This window comes from Tyto alba, unplaced genomic scaffold (genome assembly GCF_018691265.1).
Source record: "Tyto alba isolate M040663 unplaced genomic scaffold, T.alba_DEE_v4.0 Super-Scaffold_6, whole genome shotgun sequence".
Lineage (NCBI taxonomy): Eukaryota > Metazoa > Chordata > Aves > Strigiformes > Tytonidae > Tyto > Tyto alba.
This window is the reverse complement of record NW_024881327.1, coordinates 53,133,669-53,158,482: the sequence shown is the minus strand read 5'-3', so window position 1 is coordinate 53,158,482 and position 24,814 is coordinate 53,133,669. Positions and strand designations below refer to the sequence as shown.

Genomic DNA, 24,814 nt, shown 5'->3' with positions numbered 1-24,814 from the left:
AAGATCTACGGTGGAGCAGACATTGATTTATGGCCTGTGGCTTCTGCTTGACATAATCAAGGTGCTGTGCCCAAAGAAGGCCGGGGTCTCATGGGAAAAGGCAGCCCCGCTGCTGTAATTCAGCACTGGGAGGATTGCAGCATGCGGGGGTGTCCCACGCCGGAGCAGCTCGGGAAGGGCTGCAGCCGTGGGAGGGAATCCAGTCGGAGGAAGTTAGTGACCCATGACGGAGCAGTGTGGGGAACGCTGCGGCCCGTGGGAGGGACTCATGTCAGAGAAAGTTTGTGGAGGACTGTCTGCTGTGAGAGGGGGACCACGATGGAGCAGGAGGAACAAGTTCCAGACACTCCCCTCACCGAACATGAAGGAAGTGGCAGCACTGACTGCACCCCCCATTCCCTGCCCCTGCGCCACTGGGGGAGGAGGTAGAGATATCGGGAGCAGAGCTGAGCCCGGGAAGAAGGGAGGGGTGGGGGGAAGGTGTTCTCAAGCTGTGGCAATGCTTCTCACTGTCCTACTCTGTTATGTGTTGTTAGTGTCTGTAATGTATGGTTTTTTTCTTCCCCTAACGAGTCTGCCTTTTGCTCGTGACCACAAAGGGTGATTTTCCCCCATCCCAGTCCTATCTTGAACCCCAAGCCTGGCTCTCTGTCCCTTCTCATTGCCGGAGGGGAAGGGAGAGAGAGCTGCTGCATTGTGGTTGGCTGTCAATCAGGCCTAAACCACGACAGAGGGAGGTTAATTCCACTCCCTGAAGCTATGGCAGGATTTTGAGGCTCTGCCCTAAGTAGTGTAAGGGGTTGGCCAGAGCAAAGGACCCATGAAATTCATCACCTTTATCAGCACCTTCTCTCCTTTCTTCCTCTGCCAGGACACGGACCTGACCTCTGCGTAAGCTGACTGCTTCCCAGCGGTTCATCGAGAGGCAAAAAATCCTTCCCTGTCTCTCCTTAGTGCACAGGAGCTACTCGCTGTGTTACTCTCACAAAGGCAACCTCCGGGGAAGGTGGAAAAAAATCTCCTGTCCTTCCCCCACCCTGTATCCTTCCTGCCAAACCCTGGTCCCAGAGGTGGGAAGCAGAGCAGGCGTTTGCAGCTCGTGAGCAGATGGTTTTCCTGAAACTCTCCGGGCATCTGGCGACAGAATGCCTTGGCATGTAACAACTGGTCCTTAGGGGGATGGTTTTCTTCCTGAGTGAATTTGTCTGGGTTTTGAGACTGCAGAATCCTTTGGTCCTGCAGCAGGGAGTCCTGCAGATCCCCCTTTCTCCTTGGAAATACTGGGTGTATTTTTCCACCAAATATTGTTGTGTTCAGACCGGCCGCTGAAGCAGCCCTTGCTCCCCAGGTCAGGCAGGGACTGGGTTTTTTGCAGGTTGTGTTTCTGTACCAGCCCCATCCCCTCTTGGCATGTCATCACTCTCAAGGGTCTGCAAAAAAAAAAAAAAAAAAAAAAAACAAACACCTGTAACGCAGAGAGAGAAAAAAAAATATATTAAAAAAGCAGAGCTTCAGCACACCCTGCCCTGGTGAGGAAGCTATTTTAGCCAGCCTCCCACGCACGCTGCGATGCTTGAGCAGCAAAGGAGAAACCCTAGTGTTAAGTGCAGCCTTAACAGCCCTGGTTTAGCTCACCGGCGCTTTCCTTGCAGATGTACTTTTGCAGGGAACATCTGCCCCAAAAATCTCCTGGGGTTGGTGCCAACTATGACCCGAGGTAATGCAGTTCTCTATGTCTCAGAGATTTAAAGGTGTTTTTTTCTCCTGATCATCCCTCCATGCTGTCCCCGCGAGGGCTGGAGGGTGCCAGGGTATTTGCACAGCCCTGGGGGGAGGTGAGGGAGTTGGTGACACCAGGGATGGAGGTGCCCACTTCGTTCCCAAAGTGCTTAGCATGAGGCAGGGCAGCAAGAAATATTTTCTGAGCCTTCAGACAGCCCCAAAGCCGCCTGCCTGCACCTCTCCGGGCTGAACACCCGTCACCCCGAGGGGTGCAGGATGGGACCTGTGCAAGGAGAGGAGCCCCACACTGTCCCCCTGCATCCCCGGGGAGGGAGCAGACGGGCTGAGCTCCCCGGGGGAACAGCCTTTAGGAGCAACCAAAGCAGGACATGACTCTGCTCCATTTCTTTCACCCTGGGAGGAGCGAAGAGCATCTGTCTGATGCGCTGGGTTGAAGCGCCAGAGCAAGCCCGGCAGGAAAACGGCCGTGAAACGGTTTGGTGGAAAGGGAAATTGGTGTGGATCTCCTCATGCTCTCGCCTGGTTTGTTTATTCTCTCTGTTTCAATTTTATTAGGATAAGGGAAAAGCTCGTCTTTAGAGATCTGCCTCTCCCTGGCTGTTTGCTGCTCTTCAGTGCGGCGCCGAATGAATATGGGACCTCCTACAAGCAGGGGGGTGTGGAAAAAAAAGAAAAAAAAAAATGCATGGAGCAGGGAAAGAAACCCTCTCCAGTAAAATAAAATTTTAAGGAAAAAAAAAAAAAAAATGAAACAATGGGGAACGATGCTCTGGAAATAGCCTTTCTCTGTACCCCTGTTCCCTGCTTGCCGGGTTTCAGGCTGCTCCTCCTGCGCCTGCCTCGCTGCGCCCCACGACCGAAGGCATCTTCCCAACTTCCAGCCTTTCCCTCGAGGTCCTCGCACGCTTCTCCCACCCTCCCCCAATGGCTACAGGGCTGGGGGGGGTGGGGGGGGGGCTGCAGGACCTGGCCTGGACACCCCCCACCCTCTCACACCCCCCCCATTCCCCGGTGTTTGCATCTCCCTGGGGCTCAGAGGGAGCCGGGGACCATCTGGGTCCCTGCCCGGGGAGAGGCGAGGGGAGGGCGGTAGGAGGGACCGGCGAGGCGGGGAGGGAAGAAGGATGCTCCGGGGGTGGCTCTTTGCTTTCTCGCCTGCCCGGAGCTCGAAGGGGCTCGCCTGGAGGATGTCTCACCCCCTCGGCACAGGTAACTCCGACTCCCATCACCCCAGCTTGAGCTTCTGGGGGGGGCGGGGGGGGGTGTTCTGCAGAGGGGAGGAGAGGGGTTGCAATCCTGCTTGGCTTCAAACAAAACTCCCTTCAAGGGGAAAAGGAGCTTTGAAACAAAAAGAAGAGGATGCAGGTTGTGCTTGATGCTTGGAGCCCTGCATAGGGGTGAGCCTTGCCTTAAAGTTTCCCTGTTGATGGCTGGGAAATATTTACAGGGGGAAATACTTGGGGTTGTGGGGTTGGGGGGGAGCACGGTAGCTGCTCTCCGTGGATCTTTGCTATGCGTGTGGTGGTGATGCTCACAGCTCCAGGCATGGGTTGGGGTGCCTGGATAAGCGAGTGGTACCCTGAGGGTGCTGCATGCTATGGGTGTGCTCCCGCTGCCATCTGCAGCTCCGCACCGTGCTCCTGGGGTGATGGGGGGGTGGTGATGAGGAGGGGAGGGGGGGGGGTACATGTGGTTAAGTGTTACCATTACATGCCAGGCGCACGGCTTTGCAGTCATGGCTCTGAAGTTCCTGTGTTAACGCATGCAGGGGATGCAGCCGGCGGCGTGTGTGCACGCGTGTGCGTGGCTGTGACTCGAGTGAGCACACGCCCGCCGAGATTCACATGCGGCAATGTGCATGTGGTGCATGGGATTTAAATGGATGGATGCACAAGACCGGCAGCACAGCTCGGCAGTAACGCATGATAACACGGGCAGTTACAATCTGCTGTTGTCTGTCCTTCTGGGAAAGCAGGCAGACCATCAGGCAGCCGTTGCAGGCGGAGTGGGCAGCTCTGTGCTCCTTTAAAAGTGGAGACGAGCTTCCTCCGAGCATCCTCCAGCAAACTGTGTGTCTGTAAGCAGACTTGGGAAGCTTGCTGAGCACGTGAGACCCAGCCGCAGCTTTGGGAGGCAAGGGCTGGGGGCGGGGAGGGGGGGATATTTTATTTTCTTAGCCTGTTTGTGACAAAATGTTCTGGTTTGTCACTGGAGGTGTCACTGCTGGGAGAAAACTCGTGCCGTTGCCCGCTGCGGTGAGCTCAGAGCATGTTGCTAAGGGTCAGCCCCAGGCGGTTTCTGGAGCATCATCTTCTCTTTGTGGAGAACGCCGAGCAGCAGCACCCAGCTCAGAAATCGCTCCCGAATCCATTCATGACTGAGGAACCCTCCGTCCCTGCCGAGCCAGACCTGCCGTCCTCCAACCTCACCAACGCGACGGACTGCGGCGAGGAGATCTTGCTCTATGGGGACACCGAGAAGATCGTCATCGGAGCGGTGCTCTCCATCATCATCCTCATGACCATCGCCGGCAACGGGCTGGTCATCATCTCCGTGTGCATCGTCAAGAAGCTCCGGCAGCCCTCCAACTACCTGGTGGTGTCCCTCGCGGCTGCCGACCTGTCGGTGGCCTTCGCCGTCATGCCCTTCGTCACCATCACAGACCTGGTGGGGGGAGAGTGGCTCTTTGGGAAGGTTTTTTGCAACGTGTTTATCGCCATGGACGTTATGTGTTGCACCGCCTCCATCATGACCTTGTGCATCATCAGCGTGGACAGGTAAGGGGAGGACAAGGCGTGTATTCAGCTGGGCTCGTCTCTAAGGGTGTTTCTGGAGGTTGTGGGCCACTAGAATCGTGTTCCTCGTTGGATCGGTGCTTCGGCATGTGTTTTCCAGGTGCAAGGGGTTGCTGAGCACTTTCTGTAGGAATTAGGTGCCTCGGTCCGTTTGGAAGAGCTGGGCTTAAGGTGCTTTCCCAAATAACTTCTCTAAGTTACTTGCTTAGCCCTCCCCCTCTAGGCAGCTGCTTCTCGTTGTTCTTCCTTGGCTTGAGGAACAGTGCTTAGAGGCTAGACCTGTAACCTGACCTTCTCCAGGGAAGGAGGATGGACCATCAAATTATTCGGGAAAACAAACCAAAAAACCCCCAGGCATGCTTTGAAAATCCAGGTTATGAGGCTTCTGGAGCCCAGTCCTATGGGATGCTCTGCTGTTCTCTGGACTCGTGCCTTGGCTAAGGATGTCAGCAATTCCCCCCACCCCATCCCAAGTCCCCAGAACCCCTGGTTTAGCCCAGTGCGTGCATTTGTGAGGATTTGCTGGCTTCAACTCCCACACCTGGGGTCGGAAGGGAAAGGCTAAGCCCATCTGGCAAACTGGCAAAACTCAGGCAAGTCAGCACCTCCGTGGGTCTAATTATAGCAGCCTGCGTCATTAGGGACACTGCGGTGACAAACCAGGGGGCCAGATCCAGAGCTGACACACACGCTGGCTTTCTTGGGGGGGGTTGGTTTGAGTTTACACTGGCACAGCTGAGTCGGGCTGGTTTGTGATAAAGAGCTCAGGGAAGGGAGACAGCCGACGAGATGCATGCCTTCAGCTATACCACCTCCCTGGTCACCATCCCACCCTCCCCAGGTGCGAAACTGGGCGACAAAGCAGAAAGGACAGAGAAAAATCCTGTTGCTGCTGATTGACGTTACCCGCGGCGAGCAAATAGCAAGTCCTGCTCCGAAGCCCTCACCCCCCCCCCCCACCGCTCCCCTACGAGCTGCCCTTTGCTCCACAGCTCTGATCAGCTCAGCGCTGCTGGCTAGAAAGCAGAATCACTCCCAGGCCACACGAAAAGGTCCAGCTCTGCTGCTGAATTTGCTTTGTTTTAATAAAAAAGCCTGTTCCTTAAAAAGCAGGTGTATTCAGAGCTGGCTGAGGTCTATCTCTGTTAGAGGGAAGAAAATAAATGCAGTAATGAAGTATGTCAGTGCTTCCTCCTGATGAGTGAGGAGCAGGGAAGCAGCTACACACTAATCAGCTTGGCTTTGCTTGAAAAAATTTCAGTGCCTTTCCTTTTCCCTTTCCTTTCCCCTTTCCTTTTCCCTTTCATTTTCTTTTTCCTTTCTCCTCTCCTTTTTCCTTTTCTCTTTCCCTTCCCTTCATTTTCCTTTTATCTTTCTCTTCCTTTTTTCTTTCCCTTTCCTTTTTCTCTTCCCTTCCCTCCCCTTCTCTTCCCATCTCTTGGAGAAACACTCCTCCAAACACGCACACAACTAGGACAGTCCTTTCACAAAAAATCATTGCAGTTTATTCCACTCGTTCCTCACTTCTCTCTCACCCACTATCACCTCTCCTGTGAGCAGAACAAAATCCAAGGACGCCGTGCGGGCAGGTGCCTGGGGTTGATATTGGTCTGTCTTTCCCCGCTGGAATGCATCTGGGCAGGAGGTTTCTGGGGAAATGTGGACACCACCAAATCCTGAGCGGTGCTGAGGGCCGTAGGGAGGGCGGTGGGGAAGCACGGTGGACAGGCATTGCAGCTGAGTGACCGTAAAGCCCAGCTTAACAGGAGCAGCCCAAAGGCTGCTCTAAGTTTCACCCACTGGTCATGCAGCCAAGGAGGATGTCTTTGAACCGGGTGATGCTGGGGGCACTTGTGGGTATATTTTTTTCTGTCTCCAGCAACCCCTCACCTCTCTGGGGAAGCATCTCTGCCCAGACCACCCAGGTGAGCTCGGTAGAGCTCAGGGGATCTCAGGAGAGGGACAACTTCAGGCTCTCGCTGCAAAACTCATGCTGCCAGCACTGAGCTGCAGGGAGGGAAAACCATCCCACCCCACGGTCCTGTGCCCCATCTCACATGGCTCTCAAGCACCTCCTCATCTCTGCTGCGCCTTATCTGCCTGCTGGCCATGCCAACTCCACCTTTTTGGTTTGGTTTGGTTTGGGTTTTTTTTTGTTGGTTTTTTTTTTTTTTTTTTTTTTTTTTTATTTCGGAGAAAAAAAGGGAGCTGCAGCAAAGGAAATGACGGAGGGAGCAGGTTGTTTCAGATCTCTCAGCAGAACGATGAAGAAAAAGTGTGTCATACAGGAGGCTGCCACAGAGCCTGAGGCTGCCAGTATGGGCTTGTTGTTCGGGGCTGCAGCATCACTGTTTGCCCCCAGACCTTCATCCCCCCTTCCACCAAAAGCCTGATGGGGAAGTTGAGTGGTTAGGGAGGAATTGCCCAAGATGCGTTTCTTGCTGGGATGAGAGAAAAGGAGCCAAGGTTTCAATTTGAGCAGAAGGAGGGCTGACAGGGAAGGGAGTGGATGGTCCTCCCAGCTGTGCCCACCTCAGCTTTGGGCGGGAGGAAGGACATGCTGCAAGTGCAGGGGAACTGGGACTCAGCCCCTACTGGGGCTTGAGGAGGGAATGGGAATAATTGGGATGTCTTCCTGCTGCACAAAGGAGGAGTAGGTGACCGGGGCACCGTCCTGCTGCTTTCAGCCTCAGGGGTCCCCAGGAATGGGCTGTGAGTTGTGTGAATTATCACAGGGCGGGATCTTGAGCATCCCTTGAGTCATCGTTGCTCCACAGCAGCCCCATCGTCCTCGCTGCTCCCACAGGGAAGCTGATGGAGGTGGATTGGGGGGGAGCACAGATCCAGGACCACGCCTGGATCTCCGCCTCCCCCCCACCCCCACCCCCCCAGACTTGGGACAGGCAGGATTTTTAGTTTAGCTTCTGATGGAAACATCTCCAAAAGCACACTTTCCAGTTCCTATGCTGATACAAAAGCAAAGCCAGCCACAAAGCTAAAGCAAAAATCTGAGTTTGCAGAGAGCCTGAAACACCTGATCCAAAAGGGATTAAATCTTTGTTCATCTCAGTGAGGTGCTAACTGAAATTTCTCCCAGTGATGATGGCAAGCCGTTCCTCTTCTCCTGCAAGAAAGAAGAGGAACAGCACTGGTGCCTCTCAGAAATATAACTATCTATCTCCTCTGGTTCTGTTCTGAATGCCCACTTGGTCGGCACTGTTAGGTAGCTGCCTGTTTCTGCCAAAGGGGAGGTTGCGTTTTTATTGACGGTTGAAGTGTCCTCATATTTTGGTTAGCCTAGATATAAAAGATGCTTGGTTTGCCCAAGATGATGAGTACTATTAAAATGTAGGCTGCTATTATTGATCATTAATGCAGAGTGCTTTCTAAAAGCCTCTTGATTGAAACTGGTAGAACTAATCTTGTCTGAAGGGAGATCGGATTGATTTTCTTTTAAATCAAAAAAGAAAAATGCTGGAAATATCTGTCTTTCTCTTACATTTTTTCTCACGTAAAAGCCTGACAATGTTATAGATTCTTTAATGCCACAAACCAAAAACAAAACAACAACAGAAAAAACCCTTTTGGCTGTCCAGCTTTTGATGAAGCTCTCCATAAAGATGCCAAGCAGCTGATAAAAGCAGCTCCCCATACCCCACATATCAATTCTCCACTTTCCTAGTGGAGAGAAAAGCCTCCATCCATTTCCTAGGCAGCCCTGCTGGGGTTATCCCATCTCCGTGGCAAGTATTTTCTACCCAAAATCAGATTATATGCTCCAAACTGGCATTGTCCTCAGGCAAAAGGATGTCTCCCGAAAGAGTCGGTGGCATGAAACCTGCACGGCATTTTTCTGGATTGCCTTTCCTGCGTCCTTCATCCGAACCTGTCCCAGACCAGGTAGATCCCTGCATTGTCTCTCCAGCGAGCTGGGATCTACCCCTGGGTTGCTCCCACCAACCCTGGCTTGGGGCACGGGCAGATGAAGCCACGGGTACCTGCAGCCTCCAGCTGCCCCTTGCCTCCTTTTCCCGGAGGTTCCCTCTCCTTCAGCAGCATGGGGCAGGCATAACATCAGCTTGGAAGTCAGGCACAGCTTAAATTTGGCTTAAAGGAGGTGGGGGGATTGTGGTAAAAAATTGGGGTCTGGGAACCCCCAATTCTGGGCTCCGCCAAGCTGTGTGAGCAGAGGTTTGTCCTTTCCCAGTTCACCAGCTGCAGAACGGAGGTAGGGGCACCCTGGAGAGGTTTTGGTTTTCTTTGTTATTTAATCCCTGACATAAGGATTCAACGATTACCATTGAGTGTAGAATAAATGCACTGAATTGGCTCCTCCAAGGGGTTGGTGGTGGAGTTCAGCCTGGGGCAGGTCTCCTGCCCCACGGTCGGGGCTCGGGCTGCCCAGGCATCGGCGGGGGGGGGGAGCGAGGATGTGGAAGGAGTTTATTGCACCAGGAACGCGTGGCTACACCATCAGCTCTGCACGGCGGGGGTCCTGCCAAGCCACACAAACTGCTGGCAAATCGCTGCTCTGGGAACTTTTGTTACCTGATTACTACTAAATTTGATTAACAAGACACACACACACACACACAGAGAAAAAAAAAAAAAAAAAAAAAAAAGAGGAATCAAAGCAAGAAGAATTTTATTTGAATTTCATTGCATGTCTCTGCAATCTCGCCTCCCATACTGCTGTAAACGCTGGCCTATTTTGAGGTCTTCTCGCTCTCATCAAAATTATAAGCAAAGACCTCAAAACAGCCCCATTTCCTCCAGCAGTGGCTGCACAAGGCACCCGGAGATGAAATGTGTCGGTTTTGCCTGCTTTTTAAATCTTGTCACTGTGCTTTTGCTTGGCTAGCGTGTAAATTCCTTGAAGTTTCAGCAAACCCTGAGAGGATTGGCTTTTAAAGAAAACCCAGTAATAGCCTGATAAAGGGTATCACACAACACAGCATATATTAGTTTGCGAAGTTCTTGGCTTGGATATACAGAGAAGTGATTTTGGGGTGCTGAATTCGGAGATGCAACAGCAGGGCATGGTTTTCTCCCAGCCTAGGGGTCATCAGGTCTGCTCTCCCTCCACAGCCCCTTCCTACAGTAGGAGGGATATTTGGCAACATCCCCGCTCATCTCTCTGGGTCCCGATCTTCCAGCCAGGCTCATCACTTCTTGCTGTGCTCAGCTCAGGTAGGAAGGAGTCAGAGGTATGTTTTGGAAGGACAACACCAAAACCAGCTCTTTTGTCCATCTCCACCCCATCAGGGCTCCTCCTGCATGGACAGGACCCCATGGGGGGTTAAAAGCTCTTTCCCAAGAGGTTGCGTTACCTTTGCATCCATCAGTGTTGTCCATCAGCCTGTACCATCGCTGGGTGTTCAAGCATCATAGGTGCTTGTAAAGAGATTTTCTTGTTTTTTGTGAGTAAGGCCGGCTGAAGAAAATACAGAGAAAAACAGGAAAAGAATAACTCAGTGAATGAATTCAAATTCATTTTATCAGGGAGTCAGGGGAGAATACTTTGGTCTTTGAATTTATTTAGCAGTCAGGAGGGGAGGAGGAATTAGATTTTTTGGATTTTATTTCCCTCTTCCTTCAATCTTGGGGGAGGATCTGGAAAAGGGAAATAATCGGGGAAGAAAAAAATCTCCTAACACTTACAATGAGACTGATTGTTGGAATAAAATAATGATACCACAGAGATAAAATTCTCTGCAGAATTTTTCCTTTTCAGCAGAAAAGCCCATTCTTCCTTTGAGCGGCTTTCAGCAAGAAGTATCCGTACAGCTGCTGTTCTCACTGACCCTGTGGACTGACACAGTTTATTCAAGAACAATTAAGAGGTGATGTGATCCAGCCTAAAAATGCCTACAAATTCCTGAGAGCAGGCAGGTTTGAATCAAAAAGGCTGTAACATAAAAGAAATCCATATGACTAGATAGAGGTTTTTGCTGGATTGATTGAGATTGAATAGCAGACAGATGTTTTCAGCGGGAACATTGGCTGACAGTAGCCGACTCCCTACTGATTTATTAATTTACAATTATAATTTGTCAACTAACAGTTGACACAAACCCTCTCAATCAAGGCTGGGAACAGTTCAAAGTTATACCCCGTAGTCTATCCAGGAGCTGATGGATGACGCGGTCTCCAGCTCCTTTCAGTCAAGCTAACAAGATATAAAGGCGTCAGGATTTGTGAATCTGTGGGTCACCACATGATTTTGGGATCTCCTACTCAAAACTCCTCTCATTTCACTCTCGTGGGTGGGCTGGACACCATCACTTCAGGATCTATGGGCCGTGCAAGGCAGCAGACTACCCTGGCTGTTTGTCGTGCTCCTGTCTTGGTTTCCAGAGGTCACCTCCAGCAGATGTTGCAGGAACCTGTAGGTTTGTCCTAATATTTCAGGCTGCCTGGAGAGGGGAGTGATGGAGTGTGCTGCTGACAGGGGTGTCTCCCATGGGTGCTGCAAGATGCGAACACACAATCCATCGGCTGCAAGAGGTTTTTGAGTCAACAGCTGTCAGTCTTGTACCCATCACCCATCACTAGTTTTGCTTTCCATGCCCATCCAGACACATCCTCAAGACTTCCCAAAGGCAGGATTGCTCTTTGTTCACACGCTGCCTCAGGGGCATCTCAGCTGCCGGTTGTATTTCTTCCCCGGCTCCCAAGTTGCTCAGACAAATAAGGGTGATATCCTTCCCACTTCCCATTAAACACTGCAATGAGTCTATTAATTTCATCTGGAGTCCATCCTGATGTATCCTCGTGCAAGTATTACTCTGTGGATCACGCACCCCACTCCTGGGTGTTTCCTGCGGAAGACAACAGTCTGGAGTGGGTTACATGCCACGGCTGGAAGTTGTTGCACGTTCTCTGTACAAACTAGCTCTGGTGGGAAACTAAGCTTTTTCAAACACTTTTATTCCCCAAGAAACCATGTGGCGCTCAGGCTGCACGCAGCAGTTAAATGGCACCTTGTGTCGTGCGTGGGGTTGTTGCGGTGGGGAGTGGTCGAAACAGAGAGCTGAAGGGGTGTCAAATGCGTTTCGCAGAAGATACTGCAGCTGCACGTCCCTGGGTATATTTTCATTGGGTGAATTCATCTTTTTCCCCCTGCCAGGGCCAAAATTTTCCTGTGATGGAGCATTAACGGCTGATTAGGAATGAAAACCACCCAACAACACTCCCACACTGCACCCCTCCTAACCCTTTGCAACTCTTGTTTTTTCCAGGTATCTGGGGATCACTCGGCCGCTGACGTACCCCGTGAGACAAAATGGGAAACTGATGGCCAAGATGGTCTTCATTGTTTGGCTCCTATCTGCCTCCATCACTCTTCCTCCTCTTTTTGGCTGGGCCAAGAACGTCACCGTGGAAAGAGTCTGTCTCATCAGCCAGGACTTTGGGTACACTGTCTACTCCACGGGAGTTGCCTTCTACATCCCCATGGCGGTCATGCTTGTCATGTACAGCCAGATCTACAAAGCCGCCAAGGTCAGCGCCGAGAAGCATCGCTTCATGAACTTCCCCAAGCACTACGAAGAGGAGGGTGTCTACTGCCTGGAGGCCTCCAGCCGGAGCCACCACAGCTCCAAGCGTACCAAAGCGGTGGAGGAATGCGCCACACTCTCCAAACTGCTCCGGCAAGACCGAAAGAATATTTCCATCTTCAAACGGGAGCAGAAAGCGGCCAGGACCCTCGGCATTATCGTGGGGGCGTTCACATTTTGCTGGCTTCCGTTCTTCTTGATGTCGACGGCTCGGCCTTTCATCTGCGGCATCCGCTGCAGCTGCATGCCCCTGCGGCTGGAGAGGACTCTGCTCTGGTTGGGATACACCAACTCCCTCATCAACCCTTTGATTTATGCTTTCTTTAACCGAGACTTGAGGACTACTTTCTGGAACCTCCTGAGGTGCAGGTACAGGAACATCAACAGGAGGCTCTCTGCCGCCAGCATGCACGAGGCCCTGAAAGCCACAGAGAGGCAGGAATGCATCCTGTAGAGCCACGTCCTCTCGTTCAGTGCCTGACCAGCAAACTCCTGCCTCTCCATTTCAGGTTCCTCGCTTTTCTTGCCTCTCGGGGTTGGCAGAAACCATGCGTGCCATTGTCCCCCCCTGCCAGACATCACCGCTGAGAGTGACACCCCTTCCCCTCGCCCCGGGAGGAGCTGCGGTTCTCCTCGCCTTGGGAACAAGTGGGCATCCCTTCCTTCTCACCGTGTTCTCACCACGTCCTAGGTGGGACCTGAAAGGCCATGAGAAAGACCAGGGGGTCCAAGATCTACCACTGACTGCGGGCAAGTCACACCACCTTTCTGTGCCTCAGTTTCCCCATCTGTTAAAAAAAAAAAAAAAAAAAAAAAAAAAAAAAGGAAAAGAAACCCTCCTAAACAAGCAAACAAACAAACAAACAAAAAAAAAAAACACAACTAAAAACTTGATAAAGACTGTGGCTCTCCACCTTCAAAAAGGGCTCTAAGGTCTGTGGAGGGCACACAATATACTATGTAAAGATGTTGTTGGCTGCACTTCTCTATCAAATATGATAGCAGCTATAGGCTCCACTGTAGATCCAAGCACTCATGCCATCCCGGCGTAGATGAACTCTTTCCACTGATGTAATTGCATTTTACACACTGAGATCATGTCCAGGTTTGCACGTCAGAGCAGTAATACCAATGACCCCATTTCCCCTCATGCTGTAGCACTGCAGCACTCGAAAGAGGCATGCCTGCAGAATGAAACACAAATGAACATGAAGTTTCCTTTCTGGTTGGATAGGAAAGTCCAACGGCTTCCTCATCAGGGCAATGACCAGTGAGCAAAGGCAGTTATGTTTATTGGGTTGTACTGTAATTCATTCTCAGACAAGTGATGTGTGTTCATAATTTGTGGCTAATTGACTCCATAAAAGCACGCTTTGGTTGACAACAGAAAAAAGTATATAATTTCTCTGACAGCTTTACAGTGCTCCAGTATGATGTCCAGCAAGCTTGAAAAAATACACTAAATGATGTATCCTTTTTTTTTTTTTTAAAAAAAAAAAAAAAAAAAAAAAAAAGTCTGGTTTCCTTATTTTGGTGTAGATTCTTTGGTCACTTTGACTTTAAAACATCTCTTTACTTTTATGTGGTAGTGGGACTTGTCTTCCTGCAGTCCTCTCTGCTCCTCACCAACCTTATTACAGTGACCTTTCTTTGCAGCTCCGTAAACCCTTGCCCATTTGTAGATGATGTTTGCTCCACGGGGTCAGTTGTTTGAGCATCTCCTATCTGGATTTTCTTGTCAAAGTCAGACTGTTCAGAGGCTCAGGAAAGGGGTTTCCAGACCTCCCTCCACTACAGATTTTCTTTATCAAGCAAGAGAGTATGAGTGGTGCTAGTCCCATCTCTCTCAACGCCATGCAGTATGATGCCTCCGTGGATAGCTAAGTTGGCTGTTGAATGTCTTGGCTGACTGCTGGCATGGTTTGGCTTAGTAATCAAGATTTCTCCTGTGAAATTTTTTGTGGTCTCAGTTTTCCTCTTTTTAATAGACATTTCTATCCTGTTTCTTTTTACACTTGTTTTGTCTAGAGATGCTCAAAAGGTCTTCCGTTTAGCTTGGTTATTCACAGCCGAGAAACTGGCTGAAGCCCAGTGGGAATGTCCCAAGGGACTGAGAGGTTGAGCACAGCAGCAGCAATGTGTCCAGGTGTTCTCCAAGCTCGTGTCCTCACAGCTAGAGCCAGAATCGCACATAAGAGAAGGGGAGGTTGTTGTAGCATCACATGGGTCTCCACTGGGAAATCCCTAAAGATCAGACAGCGAAGAGATTTGAAGTAGGACCTAGTCAGGAGGGATCCTAAAGGTCCAGCAGGAGCCCTGCATCCCTGGCTATCCCACGCAGGAGCTCTTTGGAGAGTAGCAAGTGATTCTGCTAAGATGGTTAACGGCTTTCTATCTGTCTCCCATGGTTTGCTACCCACGGTTGAATGTCGGTGTTGGGTTTGTGCAAGGCTGCCTGGACCAGGCTGTCTGCCGAGGGTATGCCTGGCAGCCTGGTCATGCAACCCCGTGGAGTCTCCAGCCCCTACTGCTCAGAGGCTGCTATTCCTGTCCAGGTCCAACACGAAACGCAGCCTTGCTGAACTGCTTAGAATGCATGTCATCAGTAAAGACCTGTCCTCTACCATTCTGCCAAAGGTGGATGTTATTGCTCAAGGAAACTTGAGTGGTGTCCCTGGGATGCCCTGTGGTCTTGCATCCTGCAAACCAGAGACCGCACCAACATAAGGAGGCAGGAGGTGGCACGAGCAAACCCTCACTCTCTTGCTTTCTCACTGCTGCCACATGAACTGATGCTAAACCTTACCATGAGCTCTCTACTTCCCCTTGATCGCGTGTGTTCCCCTTGGTGCACTTGCTATTCATCACCCTTCCCCAGCTTGGTTGCAATTTCTCATGACGCTTCTGCTTCCAAGCCCATAGAGTAAATCCCCACGCACCAATTCTCTAGGGCATGGTCTGGCTGCTCATCTCAGGACCTGCTTAACAAAAGCAACCCCTTTCCTCCTAGAAAACACTCTGGGCCATCATCTCCTCTGTCACAACATTTTAGCAGCAGCTGGTGGCTGGCTCTGGCCTGCCATGGGGACATGAAGTTCCTGCAGGGTCCAATTTCTTCCCTGGGCTCCCCCAGCTCCTTTCCTGCCACGGAGCTAACGGTGCCCTTTTGACAGAGCTGTCTGGATTAACTAACCAGCTGCTAATTCAGACTGTCTCATCAGGATGTGAAAGCCCCAAGACAGCCCATTTCATATTCAGCACATAACAGAAGAGTCTGGTTTGTTCTGCTGCAGTATATTTATATGCCTAAGGTCACAGTGGCATAGTTTTACTTATGTTCTGTATTAGGCGTTCTTAAACTGCCTTCAAAATTCATAATCTTGTTTAATTCCACTTAACGTCCCTATTCTAGTGGTATTTCTAGCACTGCTTAAAAGTATTGTTCAGATGAGCTATGAAAGTGTTTGAGCCTTTTAAATTAAGTCATATGAATACTGTTTTTTCTGTCTTGATCATTTTTCCAGAATAAAAAGAGTAGGGGAAAAAAATTTTATTCTGGATGATCCAAACCCTGAACTTCTTCTAAACAAGGAACCAAGCAAAATGGTTCATTTGTCTTAAAAATCAGTATTTTCTTTGACTTGGAATTAAATGCTCTGTTTCACTCAAGGATTATCTAATCATCTTACCACACAACACCCCCCCCCCCCTTATATTTTCATTTTAAGTTGTAGTTGTGTTTAAAATAAAAGCTTTTTTCCCAGAAACAATTTCAAAACTTTGCATCCAAAAATATATAAATATGATAGCTTCACTAAACCTAAATATTTTGCTAAAAAAAAAATGAGATAGCTTGCATGATTTCTCCAGTAGTGACTGTCTCAAGCTCTAAGACATCAGCTTAAACTCTTGGTTTTTAACTCTCCAAGGTTAAATTGGGCTTAGGTTAGACAAAATAATGTGCATCCAAAGACACCAAGGCCTTTTCCACGCACGAGTGAATGCCAACCATTTAGTTAAGCCAGTCAAGATCCTTTTAGATGAGCCTCTAAATCATGCTGAAAATACTCTGGGGGTTGTTTTTTGTTTTTGTTTTTTTTTTTTTTTTTTTTTATTCAGACAGGAATCAATGTATTTGGCATCTGCAAAAACGCTTAAAATAAATCTGAGCCATTTTGAAACCGATTTTAGTGCGCATGCTTGTGCCTAACCAAACTACGAAGATTTAAGAGAAATTAGTGCTGTAAGAGTCCATGTTTAGGCAAAAATCTGAGCTCATGGAGAAAAGTATCAATTTAGGAGGGCAGGAGAAACTTTTGTGGGCAATGAGAGAGTCCCAGCAGGCTAGCAGCAACACAATGGAAAAGAATGAGGAGCCTCAGGCAGAGAAAAACAAAGTAATTCAGGCATAAAACGAGTAGGTCTCAAGTCAGTTTTTTATTCTACTCCATGTGCAGGGGAAATACATACAGAAACACAGGCAGAAGCAATCTGGGGAGAAAAGACAGGTTTGACAAACTCCTACGGCCGCCCTATCTGGGGTTTGGAAGTTTTTGATAAGGACTTTGTGCAAAGCCAAGCGAGATCAGCTAGAGATGTAAGGAAAAGCCCAAGGCAGTAAAATCCTGCGTGTTGCTTCACAAAGAGCGTGAAACCTCCTCGTGCTCTGAAGTAGAGCACTTTCTGAATGGGTTTGGCTGACAGAGTTGAAGGCTGGAGATTTGTACAGACAGCTCTGCTTTTCTTCTAACCTATTTATGTTTATCCCACCCTGCCATCCTGAGGCAATGAGTTCCACAATTTAATTATTTTTCAGGTAAAGAACTATCTCTCATCACATATTTAGAACCTGCCACCTGCTGAGCTCATTAGGTGCTGGCTAACCCTTGCATTAGGAAGGAGAATGAGTGAACACCCCTATTCATTCTCTTCAAGTCCATTATGGGTTTTTAGACCTCTGCCATATTCTTCTCTTTGAAACAAAAAGTCTATCCAGCCCATGAGTCCTTCTCCAACAGTAGACATAAGGAGACGCTTTGGGAAGAATATTAGAAAAAGGCCAGCCTGGATCATATACCTTCCCATCCTCTGCTACTTTCAAAGCATCCAACCATTTTTAGTTCAGGAAATTCCCTGCTTAAGCATGGTATCTGTTCAAACCTCAGTGTAATCCCCTGCTTTTCCACAGACAAATGCCAAATCTTGCATCTGGTACTGGATAACCCTATGTAACAGCCCAGGCTGCGACACCCAGCAGAGCAGGACCTGGTGCCCAGGGCACTGCTGAGCTTGGCAAGGATCATAGAACTGTTTGGGTTGGAAGGGACCTTAAAGATCATCTGGTTCCAACCCCCGCTGCCACAAGCAGGGACACCTTCTACTAGACCAGGTTGCTCAAAGCCCCGTCCAACCTGGCCTTGAACCCTTCCAGGGAGGGGGCAGCCCCAGCTGCTCTGGGCACCCTGAGAATGTGATGGGAACAGTTAATGGTGGCCAACCAGTGCCTTGAGGGGGATTACAGGGAAGATGGAGGCAGTCTTACCCAGAGAGGTGGGGGAATCTCCTCCTTTGAAGATACTAAAACCTCAGCTGGATCAGGCCTTGAGCAATCTGATCTACCTCTGAAGCTGTCTTTGTTTTAAGGATGACTGGTTCAGACACCTCCAAGCTTCCCTTCCAACTTCAGCATTATTTGCTATGGATGATTTGTCTAGTTTCCTACTAAAACTCATGTAAATATTTATCATCCATATTTTTGACAAGATAATCTACAGATCTACTACCTGCCATGTGAAAAAGCTCCTATTTTGAACCTTCTAGTAACATTTAAGTTGAACATCTAATAAAACTGAAAGTCAGCCACACAATACTTTTCCCATGTGTTCTTATGTAAGAAATCATTTTCCTTTGTTTTATTGACATTTAGACCTGGACATATTTCATATTCATCACGCAAGACCTTTAGTTGACTCACTCTATTTCTTTTCTCCATTTTATGCATCACTTCAAGATAGAATTTAAGCAAAACACCAATAACACCACCAAATGAACGGGCAAGCCACTGTTACAGAGTCATCTTGTGGCACATAATTAAGACAACAGGGTGGCTATTTCCAGCGCTTCGCAGCGCTGGCACACAGAGAAGGAAGCAGACTCTGCTTTGCTCAGAAGGTTTCACTTTCTTTTAATGACTACAAGATCTTTCACGTAGAACATAATTTCGGAAGAAATCAAGAAGAAAGTGGGAGTTGAAAGATGATATTGTACAAATGGCTTAGTCTGTAAAGAGCTGAATATATCCTGCAAGCAGACAGTTTCCTTTAGCTCTCTTTGGTTGCATCAATACTTCTCCCTGGGTGAACATTGCGCTTGGCCCCTTGGTCATCCAGGTGGACACTCATTTACAACACACAAAAACTCCAATCTGAGTCGTTTCCACACCTTTCCTCTTTGGGATACCCGATTCCTTGTGACAAGAGTATCACAGGTCTCTCTCTCAAAAAAGGGGGGGGAAAAGGCAGGATCTCCAGTGGAAGAATAACCCCAGGAAGGGTCCTGTGGCTTTATGATGGAGCATGTGAACCCAAGAAGTCTCATGAAAGCAGTTGACCCCTGGGTGTAAAGAACAACTTATAGGTGATGGTAATTGGGCCAGGGAAGGACTTGCTGGTGGTGGACATGAATAAGGTTCCTGGGCAGGGGACATGGAGAAGGTGGAGGTGCAACATGGCATGGCCTCCCAGTCTTGGTGGAAGAGGAACTCTCTCTACATCCTGCACTAACAGAGGGTCTGACATCTAACCTGATGGAGGATGACATTCATAAACTTGGTTGAACCCCATGTCCTTTATCTGGTGGAGGAAAGCATCACTTGGGTTGGGCAGGTAACAAGAAGAGTCATCCTGAAGGCATGGTCACTGACAGAGTCAGAATATATTCATACCATTACACTAAGATCAGCCCCTAGAATTTTCTTGCTAACCCTTCTGTCTTTCAGCATCAAAGTGCCAAGCCTAAGCCCTGAACTTTCCCCCCTCCAAGGCAGCCACATCCCAGGCTATTTCAGATACGTTCAGGCTCAGGTCTGGGCAGCCTACACACACTGTACATTTTCCTGCTCCCCTTGCCAAGCACATGGACCTTGGACAGCAGCAGCAGGACTCGGCTGCTGCTGCACGACTTGCCAAATAGCTGCTCTAGCAATTAAAAAAGGCAAAATCTTTACAGGCTGCAATGTGTGCCCGAGATGTGTATGTGCAGTGCTAGTAGATAGCTGGAAACTTGCAATACTTGCTCCAGCCCATGCAAAAGTTGATGAAAATTAACTCTTTCTAGGTGATGAGAAAGGCTGTATAAAAACTGCATTATTTGCATCTGCTTTTTCAGCCTCCTCTGCCAGCCTTAGCTTCACATCTCTGACCCTTCGAACGTGGTCAGCAGTCTGTTAACACAGCAATTAGGTAAAGAGGGAGGAAGAGGGTGGCCAAATGCCAGATACTTGGTGACAGTACGTGACAACACAGCCGTGTGCTTGTAAATCATTAGCACAGCTCACAAGGAGTCTGCTCAAAGCCTGTGATTTTTCTGTTTGAATGCAGACAATCTGAATGGCAAACGTACTTTTTTAGATTGTGACATCCCTCAGTCATTTAACTCGCAGACTAAAGCTTTGGGCAGCAGATTATGCCACGTGCCTGGTGTGAGCACACCCAGATGAACTGCAGCCACATCTCTAGAAGATGCTCTCTCTAAATGAGAAGCAATAACAGCTCATGAGTATGGTCCTGGTACGTCCTAGCAAAGCTGCACATGAATTACCTGTGCTTGCCACCAGTCTTTAACTTCACGTTGCCATTCTTCTTCCCATCTCAAGACTGTGTGCGGACCTCCTGGCTGAGGACCTGAACCCTCAGGTATGGGTTGCATGGGAAAGTGTGGGACAGTCACCTGTTAATTACTAGAGCAATTAATATTCCAGGATCTTTAAACAGAGCTTTGGGAGGTTTTTTTTTTTCATCTCTTCTTAAAAGCTGAAGGAGAACTGTTCCTCATAAGAAACCATGCTTTTTCCAAGCACCACAGTTCTACAACGTTGTCAAAAAAAGTCTGAGCTACATATGGAAATTGATGCAGCTTAAAGAAAATGGTTCTGGTTGACTATCTAGCTCCTTGGAGATATTAATCACAGGTTAGTCATTTCTCTGTTATATCTTCAAAAGACATCGAAATCCCAACAGCCTTTAGCAAGAGCAAATCCAGTGTGCAGACAGATGGATGTGTTCACAGGTTCCTGCAGGCACGTTGTTCTTGGGGTGCAGCCCAAACACCCAGCGCCCTGGGGACCGCCAGCAGCTCACCCAGCCCTCCTCACCCACCTAGGCATGGCCTCCGTGGCCCTGCTAGCACACCAGTCTATGGGGAAACAGCTCAAACAGCACTTTGGATCAGATTTGGGGCTGTTTTAGCTCTTGGAGACACGCTGGGACATAATCTCCTCTTGGTATGGTGGAAGACTCTTGGCAAAAGAAGGGCGCAGAGATCCTCTGAGTCTTCAAGGCTGCCAAACCTTGGCATCATAAAGCCAGGGCTGTAGCACCTGGGCATTTATATAAAAATAAATAAATGCGTAATTTAAATTAAGAACAATTAACGTGGGGCTTGGGATTGCAGGATCAAAGCAAGGGATGAAATTGCCTTCAAAGTAGCTGGGAAATAGATTGTTACAGTCAATGCCTGTCTCTGTAAGGAGCTGTTTGTGCCACTCTGGGAGAAAGAAAACTGTTCCTGGTACAGTCACCAAAGAGTCATCTGTCCCCAGTAGGTACAGACGGTCCCATCCATCACCCATGTATGTGTCTGGATGCCAAAATAACAGGTTACTTACAAATCCCCTTGGAAGACAGATTTCCTAAAGTTTGTCTCACTGTTCTTCCTCGCTTTATATTTTTCCGCTGGCAATTAAGTGAAAACTGACTACAAGTGTCTCATAATGATGAGTCCTTAGTTTAACAACAGGAACACTAAAAAGCATTAAAGAGCGCTGGGGAAAAAAAAAAAAAAAAATGCATTTCTCCCTCTTGGGCACCTAATCCAATTCTGAAAACTGGTCCTAACCAGAAAATCCCAGGCACTATAAGGTTTTAGCCTAAAGACCTTCAAAAAATTAATTCAGACTTTTCCTGCCCCACTTTACAATGTAAGGTTGTTTTCCAATAAGCAACACAAAATATATAGGGTTCAATCTGTGGTTGAAAAAGTGTTAGCAAGAGTAATAGAGATGTAACAGAGAAAGCAAAAATATTGTTGTGAGAAAATATTGCAAGAACCAAAGATCGGGGAAAGAAAATCAAGCCAATAACAATTCAGGATGTGTGTTGTTTTTTGAAATCAGTGTGATGTAGCACCTTTCCACCTCTGTTTTTCATATAACACATACATATTATGAAACTCAATAATATATTTTTTAAAAAAGCTTCAAGGAAAGACATATCAATAAAGATGAACTACTACTAATATTACTGAGCCCAGAGAAGAATAAAGCAGTACAACCATCAGATGTAGAGTAAATCAATACATCAGCAGGATCCCATTATTAGGTTTTAATTCTATTACCCAGTCTCCTAAATCACCAAACAGATCTGTAAGAGGAGGCAAGGGGAGGTGAATTGTGCCTTCCCCTACTACAATAATACTTTGCAATAAGTGACAAAAAAGGGATCGTGCTCAAATCTAAAGGCTAGCAGCTCTTGAGCATACGCAGGTTGCTACCCAAAACAGTCTGTGTTCTGATGGATAATTTTGCAAGATAATATTTAGGGCATTTCATGCCTGGGGAGATATTCTTCTGGCAGCCTCCTCATGCAAGAATTGGCACGCACACGTTGTGCATCTCCGTTAGCTTCCTTCATACCATGACTTGTCCGAATATCAGCCACAACCTGCTCTTCAACTCATAGCTCAGTTCATTGCCATACTGCAGAATTTAGGTACTCGGTTCAGGCAATCCAAATGGGCTTTGTTAGCATAGCAGCAATAATTCAGCAGAGTAAAAAGGAGCTAAAGGGCATGAGCTGCAGTTCTTTGAAGAGGCTGCACTCCCTTTCTTCTTCTGGGTCACAGCACAGCGTGACAGAGCCATCTCTTCCTATTGCCAGGAGAACATTTTGGGATCTAAACTTTATGGGGAATGGTGTCTAGACATAAAAGACTAGATGTTTCCTTGAATTTCTTTCAGGAAACACTTCAAAAGAATACAAACCTGACTGGCTAGAAAACTAGTTTCTTTTACCTTTCACAGGCCCTACCAGAGATGGATTCCCAAATCCTTGAAGACATGTAGTTTATCTCCACTTGCTTCTCTGGATACCAGTCACCAAAACACTTCTCTCCATCAAGGTTCAATTTAAAATTCTCCATAGGTAACAGAAACAATTGGAAACACTGAATCTTGAATCCCTGCTTTCATGCGTGATGTAGTCGCACAACACTCCCATTGCCATTGCTGGGGAGAAAGTTAGGAAGTTATTTTCTTGACCAAATGTAGATGTCTGCTGTGGATAAATTTAATTTCACCCTAAACTGACTGTTTCTTTCCAGGCAGTATAAAGAGAGCCCACAGGGACTTGCTCAGAGCAGATGTCTACACTGGAGGTATCTGCATTTGAATGGATTAATCCTATCATGTCTGTGTATAACTGTACCACAGCTAGAGATGTTACTGTGTCTTGGAAAGCTGAGTCAAAACACTTGGCATAAATGGTCTGTGATGACTCAGAAATCCTTCATATACAGGGACTGCTGTGGTCTGTGTCAACGATGCCATTAAAATCCGACCACAAAATGGGTTAGAAACCTTGCGATTTCTACCACAGAAAAGTAGAGAGAAATAAGATGGATCTTTAACTTGATTGGAAAAATGCGAGTACTTCCGTGCTTGCTGGAAACTCAAAAAGGGCCAGACCTGGGATGAAGTTAATGCACTAGATCGTGATGTCCATCCTGCAACATCTGAGTCTCCTATGGGTGCCCCTCCGCCTACTTCTCTACTGGGAGATACCCAGGGAGGGTCTTGGCCCAGCACATGGACTTTCCCCTCCCCTGCCCAGCTCAAGGTCTTGGGCTGAAGGGGCCATTTAGAGCAGCCTAGTGGTTTAATTTGAACGTGACAGATGCACAAATGCTTAGCTGGCCATGTAAAAGTACCCAGAGGGACTGCGGGACGTGAGCTTTTCCATCAACTATGCACTGACCCAAAAGACATGACTCCTTGGTTTTTAAGTCTCATAGCTGGCAAATTTAGCTTACTCAGACTCACTAACCTGACAAATTAGGGTCAAAACTGACCCGTGAGGGTCTGACCAGATTCACACAAGATCATCCTGAATCAGGGGTGAACTTCATTTTAAGTAAGTTAGTGATTAAAAATACACACATACAACATTTTTCACGCCACTAGGACTAAGTCGGTGACACTTCAAAAATTATCACAGCTTTAGAAAGCTGAGAAGACATTATTTGGGATTTAACACAAAAAAAAATTTCTCTGACTGACACAATACCACCAGCCGATGGGAAGTACAGTTCTCTCCCCACCCCCTAATGTCCTATAAAAATAAATGATAGAAAAAAAGAGATCATAGTGAGAAGCCTCTCGGCTGTCAAAACATCCATCAGCAAAATGAAAAACAATGTGGACTTCTTACGCTTAGTACTTTTGTTCTTACTGCCAAGACGAAGACAGAAATATTCCAGTTTAGGATCTGGACAATAAATCAAATAGCCAGCCTTGGAAAATTTCTTCTTAGTACCAAGAAAACTTACCTTGATACCTACAGAGTAGAGACCCACTTACATTTCTCCAAAGTTTTTATTAAGGCTCTCTGCACATGTGCTATTTTTTCCCCTCACAATATCTCACAGCAGGTGGGAACAGGAAAAAATAGTCTGCAGCCTAGTAATTAACTAGGCTTGTTTTTAATACTGCAAATTACATCTAGATGCAACTGTCTCAGGTATATATAATGCTCCAATCACTGTCGCACCTCAGTGCTCTTCCCTCTGCAATGTACTTATTCTCTCATGCCCCTGCAAGGCATGAAGTGTTATTATCATCATTACAGAGGCAGGGGTGGAAGGCTGGAGGGACCTCCTGGGTACCTCACAGACACCTTGTTATACAAAACCTTTCTTGGGTGTACTGAAGGCAAGCTGAAGAATAAGCTTCCTTGACCTTCCCTCCCGTTTTTCCCTTTCAGGAGATTTTCAGACCCTCACAAATGCATTGCCCAAGATCTCCCCTCTCCATCCCACCCCGGATCCCCTCACCACGCGGTCTGAGCGGTTTCCAGTTTGGCAGCAAGACCTTCCCATGAAATGGCTCTTTGTTTCTAGAGCTTACTTCTTGTACTCCCTGCTCAGGCTATTTATAGAGAGCAATCAGATGTCTTTGCTTTCACTGTATAGGTGGGATGATCCAACAATCTTTTTGTCTCCTCTTATAAGGCAAACTCTTTGTTCCGCTCCCCTTTGCCTGTTCCAGTTTGGACCTATTTGCTGGCCACAGGTGACCAGAAGAGCATGGACACAAGCATATGTGCCCTTCCCAAGATCTCAAGCAATGCAACAGGATGAAAAAAAAAAAAAAAAAAAAGGTGTGGACTTGCATCTATGTTTTCATGTGAGCTTCCAGCCTGTGCTTACACATGAAGCCCGACTGTC

The 24,814-nt window shown here is 47.9% G+C and overlaps 1 protein-coding gene across 3 annotated transcripts; it reads left to right on the top strand.

Moving 5' to 3' along the window:
* The first annotated feature begins 2,155 nt into the window (after positions 1 to 2,155).
* LOC104361715 (5-hydroxytryptamine receptor 7) lies at positions 2,156 to 13,556 on the top strand. 3 transcript variants are annotated; one of them, XM_033007038.2, is made up of 3 exons: positions 2,156 to 2,265; positions 3,958 to 4,520; positions 11,780 to 13,556. In XM_033007038.2, the coding sequence occupies exons 2-3, from the start codon at positions 4,012 to 4,014 to the stop codon at positions 12,549 to 12,551; spliced, it is 1,281 nt and encodes a 426-aa protein (XP_032862929.1). In that variant the 5' UTR covers positions 2,156 to 2,265; positions 3,958 to 4,011; the 3' UTR covers positions 12,552 to 13,556. The 3 variants fall into 3 exon arrangements, with proteins under 3 accessions (XP_032862929.1, XP_032862928.1, XP_032862930.1); XM_033007037.2 differs by lacking the exon at positions 2,156 to 2,265 and adding an exon at positions 2,853 to 2,952; XM_033007039.2 differs by lacking the exon at positions 2,156 to 2,265 and adding an exon at positions 3,066 to 3,140.
* Positions 13,557 to 24,814: the final 11,258 nt, after the last annotated feature.

Coding starts and splice junctions, on each gene's coding strand:
- LOC104361715 (XM_033007038.2), top strand. CDS start 4,012: ATGTTGCTAAGGGTCAGCCCCAGGCGGTTTCTGGAGCATCATCTTCTC. Junction 4,521..11,779: donor TGCATCATCAGCGTGGACAG/GTAAGGGGAGGA, acceptor TGTTTTTTCCAG/GTATCTGGGGATCACTCGGC.